The sequence below is a fragment of the Rhipicephalus microplus genome, chromosome 10 (assembly GCF_043290135.1).
Source record: "Rhipicephalus microplus isolate Deutch F79 chromosome 10, USDA_Rmic, whole genome shotgun sequence".
Classification (NCBI taxonomy): domain Eukaryota; kingdom Metazoa; phylum Arthropoda; class Arachnida; order Ixodida; family Ixodidae; genus Rhipicephalus; species Rhipicephalus microplus.
In genome coordinates, this window is record NC_134709.1 from 85,288,409 (window position 1) to 85,296,879 (window position 8,471).

General features: G+C 44.1%; 1 protein-coding gene across 1 annotated transcript; it reads right to left on the minus strand.

Moving 5' to 3' along the window:
- Positions 1 to 3,895: 3,895 nt before the first annotated feature.
- LOC119167831 (uncharacterized) lies at positions 3,896 to 8,471 on the minus strand. The gene has a single exon (XM_075875828.1). The coding sequence runs from the start codon at positions 8,419 to 8,421 to the stop codon at positions 6,820 to 6,822; it is 1,602 nt and encodes a 533-aa protein (XP_075731943.1). The 5' UTR covers positions 8,422 to 8,471; the 3' UTR covers positions 3,896 to 6,819.

The window sequence follows — 8,471 nt, forward strand, 5'->3', positions numbered from 1 at the left end:
ACAGCAAAACCACGGACCTAATCATAGACTAGTGAGGGTAACAACAGCTCTATCTGAAGAGAAGAAGAGCGAAATTAGCCACTAAAATAGAGGCCAACCCAGATGTAGTTAGAACAAAAACGCACGAGCTTATAATTGCCCTCAACAACAAGTGCAAAGCTGTAAAATCATAGGGAAACAATAGCTTCAGCCCCAAGACTACAAGAGGAAAATCAGCCACAGGCCAACCTAGCAGAAGTCAAAATAAAAATACACGAGCTTAGAATTGCGTTTAGCAAGAAATGCAAAGCAGAGAGAGGAAAAACGAGAAAACAGAAACAGAGGCAATGAAAAAACCATTCCTACACTGACATCTGAAGCAGAAATTTAAGGCGGTAAACCACCAAGGCAGAAAGTAAGCGAAATTTCCCGAGTGACGGGAAACATAACGAAAAACAGGGACACTTGAGACAGAATATTAAAAATAGGCTTAGCTAAGTTAACAAAGCTTTTCATCAAGAAGTCTAGTCACACAGAATTACAACGTAAATGAGATCGAGACACCACCCAAGCTACTTAAAGGGAACTGCTTATAAAGGACCAAAATGTACACACTGAATTAAACAGGGCAAACGTGTTAGAAATTTCAATGACATTATGACGGCAACTGAAAACATCTGCTCTGAACTGTACGGATCAAAGATAAGTAATTACTGTTGAAATGAAATCACAATAGGACAAAACACTGCAGTTCCTCATGTACGGTACTTGGGGATTCAAACGCAACATCAATTTTTAGGGGATAACTGGTATGCACACCTGCTCGAAATAACCACGTCATGTCGTGATAAATATAGTCTCTAGAATAATTTTGGCTCTGATATACACGTTCTAGTCGAAATTACGCCAATATGACCCGAACTTAACGCAGTGTCAACAAAAGTATGTGCGTTACTGAGACCATAAATCCTGCATTTCAATCCGTGAGTATTGTACCTACAGACTAGGTTAAGAGGCCATACCACATATGCATCATAGAAAAACGGAAGGAAAACACGAAAGAAATGAGGCATACACACTATTTTACATTGGTTGTAGCAGCCTGCTTTCCAATGCTACGACTACCAGTTTTTGCATCTTTAGCTTCATCAGCTGCCAAACGCATATTCTCTTTCCGCAGAATAATGTTAATTCTGGTTTTAAAAAATGCTCTCAGCAACCTCTCCTGAATGTTGTGGCAAGGTGGAAAACAATTGACAGCTTGCACATTGTCATTAGTGGTGGCCACAAGTTGACCAATCGTAACTTCATTGCACAGAAGCTTGTTGCTATTCACTCTAAACATATTCTCAGCTGTTTCGAGCAAATGAAGTACTGCTGGCCCTGGTGATACGAGCTTGCTGCCATCAGTGTAGGATTTTAACTTTGTGAACACACTAGCTTCGTTCGACACTGTGGCAGTTTTGCACTGCTTACAAATCCCTGTGTGCTTTGCAACACTCTTTACCACAAACCCAGCAAGGTAAATAAAAGACTCATGCTCCATCATGCTTATGTCGAGAAGATCTCTGGGATATTCAACAGCTTTTGTATCATTGCTGTTAGGAGCTCTTGCGTGGCAATTTTTGATGCCAACTAGGGAAGGAGCATCGTCGATAGCATAGCTTCCACTTCTACTGGGCCGAAAGAACTGTGCTAAAGTAGCAGCACGAATAGCACTACGGAATTGAAGAGCTTTTGGTACTGCATTCTTCGCCCTCAGAGTGGAGAACAAATTCTCAAGAGCATCTTGGGCAAATCAGCTGAGCAAAACGAAAAAGAAGCCCTTCTCATTAAGATAATAATGCGGCAGTTCCAATGCAACTTTACACACCAAAATTATGCCCGTCTGCACAGGCTTCCACACGTGTTTCGATGGAGAGCCTATCTTCAGATCTGTAAAAAGAGTTCTTTTAAAAAACCCATTCTTTTAAAAAATCAGTGAGTCCTCATATTTCTGATCATTTAACTTGCTGATGCCAAGCTTCGTTGTACGTGATGTCAGTACTTTGAACAACCTATAAATGGTTTCTATGAACCATGCTGTTGTCAACGCTTCTTGGGGCAAATCTCCCCTTTGGACCAGGAAACGTAGTGCAGCTGCAGTATTGTTATTTAGCAACGAAAATGCAGGCCCCCCTTTCATTTTCTCATAGTGTCCTGGGTCCAAGAAGGATAGTTTCAAGTGCGGTGCTATGTTTATTTGCAGTTCAGAGTCTATTTCTACCAGCTTCTGAATCGGCACAAGGTTAACCTCATTCGAAGGCAGCTTGTGCTTTTCGACCACATTTTCGGGAAGGAAAATCGATTGACCACGTGTGAGGTGGTTCCTCAAGTTCTTTAGCAAATGTGCGGTGTCTGCCATAAAATAAAGCTTGCGATTTTGGTCAACAGGATGACAACAAGAAACTCTTGACACAGAATGCTTTCCCACAACTATGACAAATTCTCTCCAGAGCGCCATATTCCCACCACCCATGTCACTAACGACTGCATCTATACGAACCCCGATTGTTTCACATTCCTGAATAATTTCAATCAACTGTACTTCACCTGCAGCACTGCTGAACGAGTTTCCAGTAAGATTATAAGCAACTGTCTGCTTCCATCTTTGTGTAACCCCACCCAGCATGAAAACAAATCCATGCGTTGCCACTGCAGCATGTGGCAGAGAACCGTCGGCCAAAGGTAAAGTTGGCCTTCCAATAACAGTGCCAGTCGTTTGGTCGAACGCAAGCCCTGAGCTCAACTGAATTTCATCGAGCATCAGAACTGCATGCCTCTCATGTTCCTTCATGGTGGTTATCTGAAATATGCAACATGCATTAGGCAACAAAGGCATTAATAAAGACATTTAAAATACAATGCTTTTCAAGAATAAACAGGCAGTGCACAGTGCAAGCTGTATTTCGATGTTTGCATGCAAGAAGATTATCACCTATTGAAATTTATGTTGAATTGTGCCTAGTTAGAGGACCTGAAGTCATAAGTGAAGAAAAGGTGAGAATATGTTGTTGCAACTTTATGAATGGCCGCTAAAATGAAATATAAACTATTTGGAATGTAATATTTGGAATATTTGAATGAATTATTTGGAAAGCGTCTGGGAATTGAAGTAAAGTTGATAGAAAGAATCCACCAAATCGGGAGAAAAGACGCAGCAAGATGCCGATCCATAATAATGAAATTTTATGACAGCCGGGAAAAGGAAAGTGTGCTGCATCATTGCAAAAAGCTGAAAGGAAGTTCTATCAGCATCAGCAACGAGTATGCGCAGGAAACTGTCGCAATTCGCAAGAAATTGTGGGAGAGTGCCGCTGCGGACAGAGCAAATGGCAAAAAGACAACTCTGCTTGGTGACAAGATTAAAATAGACGAGCAACTTTACGCGTGGGACACAGTGCAAAATGAGCCTTGTACGTATCAGTACCGCCCATACAAAAGCCATGGAAGCACAAGTTCTAAACCCGGCCATCGCGGCATTCGACAAGGAATAAGCCACCTCAAGCATAGCTACGCTTGATTCTTTCGAATGCTCGTAGTATCGTTAATAAAATCACTGACCTGGAATACATATTGCTGTCGGAGAGTCCCCATGTCGTGTTATTAACGGAAACTTGGTTAAGCACTTGCATTACCAGTGATTGTATTACACCTTCAGGGTATAGCATGTTCAGATGGGACAGAGATTCATGTGGTCGGGGTGTTGCTATTATTGTAAAGGATTGTTGTCGGGCCATAATGGTGAACAGCGATATGTCCAAGTCAGTGTGGTGTAAAATAACTTTTGAAAACATTGCGTACCTCATTGGTGTAGTTTACACACCACTAGCGCCTCAACCTGAATTTTTAGATGAGCTTAATGAATTTCTTTCACTTCACTTCACTTCACTTTTATTTCCTTAAAGACCCCCTGTAGGGGTATTACATAAGGGGTGGTGCATAAAAAAAAAAAGAGAACTATACAACGGTGTTTTTAATGGCTTCTGCAAACATAGATGGGTTAGTGATGGCACAGGTGGCGTGAGGAAGGCCATTCCAGTCTTTTGCTGCTCTTACGAAAAAGGAGGCTTGGAATACAGTGGTCCGGGTACGTGGTAATGCGACTTGTAACGGATGACCAGTGCGATGGGATATGTGCGGAGGGGGCGTGATGTACGGTGGATGATTCAGTGAACTGAAATAAAACATATGAAAAAGAGAGAGGGTGGCACACCGTCGGCGTGAAGCAAGGGTTTCTAGACCTGATTCCGCCTTTAGAGATGAGATGCTGATATCGTATGAATATGCAGAATGAATGAACCTGGTAGCCCGATTTTGAAGTGATTCGAGTTCACTTATGATGTATGATTGATGAGGGCTCCAGATGGAAGATGCATACTCGAGTTTGGACCTGATAAATGATTTGTATGCAAGCGTCTTGACGTGAGGCGGAGTATGGCGTAAGTGTCGTCTGAGAAACCCGAGTGATTTATTAGCAGACGAGATGATGTTAGTAGTGTGATGACGCCAAGACAGGTCATGAGCCAAGGTGATGCCGAGGTATTTGAATGATTGAACTGATTGTATGGGAACATTAGTGATGGAATAGGTAAACTCAAAAGGGTTACGGTGGCGAGAAAAAGAAACGAGCTTACATTTATTAGGATTTAAGTTCATTAACCAACGATCACACCATGTTTGTATGTTGTTAAGATCATGCTGAATTAGTGTTTGGTCATGAATGTTGGTTACTGATCGGTAGATTACGCAGTCATCGGCAAACATACGAAAGTTACATGATACATGCAATGGTAGGTCGTTAATGTAAATTAAAAAGAGTAGAGGCCCTAAGACAGACCCTTGCGGGACACCTGAGGTTACAGGTAGTCGGTTAGATGAGTGATTATTAACAAACACAAATTGGGAACGATTAGTCAGGAAAGATGTTATCCATGCAAGTACATTAGGATCTAGATTTAACAGAGATAATTTAAGAATTAGGCGTTTGTGAGGGACAGTGTCAAATGCTTTGGCGAAATCCAGGAAAAGAGCATCGGTCTGAATGTTGCAGTCAAGGTTAGAATGTAAGTCGTGAATGAAAATGGCCAGCTGCGTTTCACAAGAATAACCCCTTCGGAACCCGTGTTGAGAAGGATGAAAAAAGTGCATTGAGTCCAAGAAGTTGATGATATGGGAGTAGATGACATGTTCCATGATTTTGCAGGGGATACTTGTTAAGGATATGGGACGGTAATTTAGTGGAGAATCTCTGTTACCTGATTTGTAGACTGGAACGACCTTGCCTACTTTCCAGTCTGCTGGCAGAATGCTTGATGATAATGACTGCGAAAATAACAATGTAAGGTATGCGGCACACACATGCTTAACATTTATGAGAAGTTTTGAATTAATGTCATCCACACCTGCAGAAGAAGAAAGCTTAATCTTTTCTATAATCGAAATGATGCCGTCCGTAGAAAATGCAATCGGGGGCATAGACTCGGTGCTGCGCGCAGGTGAAGAAAAATCGGGAACTGAACTCTCATTCGTAAAAACAGAGAAAAAGGCCTCGTTAAAAAGGTTCGCGCATTCATTGTTGTCGACTATATCGCCATGCGCATTTGAAAGACTAGTGGTGCGCATCTCCTGAGGGTTTATCACCTCCCAGAATTTGCGAGGGCTGGTTGCAAGCATTTTGGGCAGCTCTTCATGAAAGAACACGTGCTTGGCGTTTCGAATGGTTCTAAGATAATCATCTTCCGCGGCGTAATATTTTTCCCATAAGGACAGAAGTTTAGACTGTTTGGCTGATCGGAAGAGGCGTTTTTTCTTGTTTCTTAGTTTGTGAAGTGTACGTGAAAACCATGGCTTGTTTCGGTTTGCGGTAAACGTTATTTTTGGGATAAATTTCTCGACAAGAGTGGCTAACTTATCTCTAAATATAATCCAATTCTCATCCACAGAGCGTGTATGGCTTATTCTCTCGAAATCAGGAAGAAAAGATATCAATTCATTATTGATGGCACTATAATTGCCCTTGTCGTAAAGACGGATTGTTTTGGTGACAAGATCGCGTTTTACAGGTCGAAACGCAAAGGCCGCATGGATTACCTTGTGGTCACTGACGGCACGCAGATATGTAATTGATGATAAGCTCTCTTGATGACTAGTTAGTATTAGATCTAAGATGCTGGAATTGCTCTCTGTAACGCGCGTTGGTTGGGATACAAGTTGGGTTAGATTGCAATTCAGGCAGAAATCTATGAAGTCCTTTGCGGGCTCACTGCCCACAGCTGACGGGACGCTACTACTCCAATCTATTTGAGGGAAATTAAAATCGCCGAAAAGCAGTATCTCTGCTTGCGGATACTGTTTCCCAAGGTCACTCAGGTTGTTGTTGAGCTTATATGCGAAATCTGGGTCACTGTTCGGGGGCCTATAACAAACGCCTACAAGGACAGTATGAGGGCGAGCACGGCAAACGACCCAAAGAATTTCAAGTTCAGGAGAGTTGGTCCTGGCCACCGAGCACGATAACTGTTGGTGCACAGCTATCAGAACCCCGCCTCCACGTGCGCCTGTACGGTCCTTACGATAAAGTTGAAATCCAGGTAGGTGATCTAGCACTTCTGCATCGGTTATATCATTTGTCAGCCAAGTCTCGGTTATCACCAATACGTTACTGCTTGATGACAAAGCAAGCTCAGAAAAAGTTATGCGTTTCGGAAAAAAACTGCGCGCGTTAGCAAAGACTACCGAAAGTGACAGGCCAGATTGAGGTGTGGGGGTGTGCCCGGCAGATTTGCGCCGAGGAAATTGCTACGACGCTTCCCTTACAGTTTGCGATTGCTCATCGTAGACGTAGCGCTTGTGACCCATTAGCAGTGTCTTGTACGTGATGGAAAAAGGCAGCGACTTGGTTTTAGCAAAGGCAATCAATTGCCGACGGACGTTTTGCACACGACGTGAAAAATCTTCACTAACACTAAAAGTGGTTCCTTTAAATTTCCGTCCATTAGAAAGAATCTCTCCTTTTGTTTTATGGAATGCGAATTTAACTATTATGGGGCGATGGTGGTTAGTACCCTTGCGGCGACCCAGACGATGCGCGCGCTCAATTTCCTTCGGATCGATGGAAATACCTAGACGATCACGGCAGTGCTTGATGACAAGTTGTTCAACTTGGACAAGTGCTTCCGATCCAGTTGATTCAGGAAGGCCATAAAATATGAGGTTATTGCGCCGAGAATGATTCTCGGCTTCATCCACGCGTGCTTCAAGCTTGCGCAGAAGGTCACTCGCGCGAGTGGTGTCTCTTCTGAGCGCTTCCACATCAGTACGTAAGGAAATAATATTTTGGCAGTGCCCTTCCAGATCAGTCATGCGTCTACTGAGATCTGCTATAGATTTATCTGTTGATAGCAAATGGGACTTAAGGTCCTGTACCTGACTGATTAATTCCGTCTGACCGGCAGACAATTTCTGCAGTTCAGTTAGTACAGCATTAGAAGCAGGACCCGGATTGCTTTCAATATCGCCCGACATCATCAACAAGGCACGAATAACACGAGAACACTCAAGTGCAACAAGAACGCAGCAGTGTGGGCTCGGCAGCTGAAACAGCAGGTAATTACTAGACTTCTTAGCGAGAAGACTGTAAGTTTTACTAACCTGCATGACAAGAGTGAAAGGATTAGCGGTCTGCGTTGGTGCACAGCCGCCGAGCCCACACAGCGCCGCCGGCAAAGGCCGCTCTTTTGTAGTCGACACAGGCATCGATGCCGATGCTGATAGCGTCGACCAGGTTTTGTCGAGGACCATGTAGCTGACCGGTGGCGCCGGAAGGGATCCAGATCTGTTGCGTGAGGTGAAATCCAGTGGTTCCAAGTACGTTGCGGTTGATAAGCTTGTGTCGAAGACCAAGAGGGCGTGACAGGTAAGCGTGCCACTTTCGCTGGAACGATGTTGATACTGCAACGGTGTGGTCAAGGAAGCTGGCAGGAAAACGGAAAGCAGTATGCGCAGGAATGCGCACTGAAACACCTGCATGACAAGAGTGAAAGGATTAGCGGTCTGCGTTGGTGCACAGCCGCCGAGCCCACACAGCGCCGCCGGCAAAGGCCGCTCTTTTGTAGTCGACACAGGCATCGATGCCGATGCTGATAGCGTCGACCAGGTTTTGTCGAGGACCATGTAGCTGACCGGTGGCGCCGGAAGGGATCCAGATCTGTTGCGTGAGGTGAAATCCAGTGGTTCCAAGTACGTTGCGGTTGATAAGCTTGTGTCGAAGACCAAGAGGGCGTGACAGGTAAGCGTGCCACTTTCGCTGGAACGATGTTGATACTGCAACGGTGTGGTCAAGGAAGCTGGCAGGAAAACGGAAAGCAGTATGCGCAGGAATGCGCACTGAAACACCTGCATGACAAGAGTGAAAGGATTAGCGGTCTGCGTTGGTGCACAGCCGCCGAGCC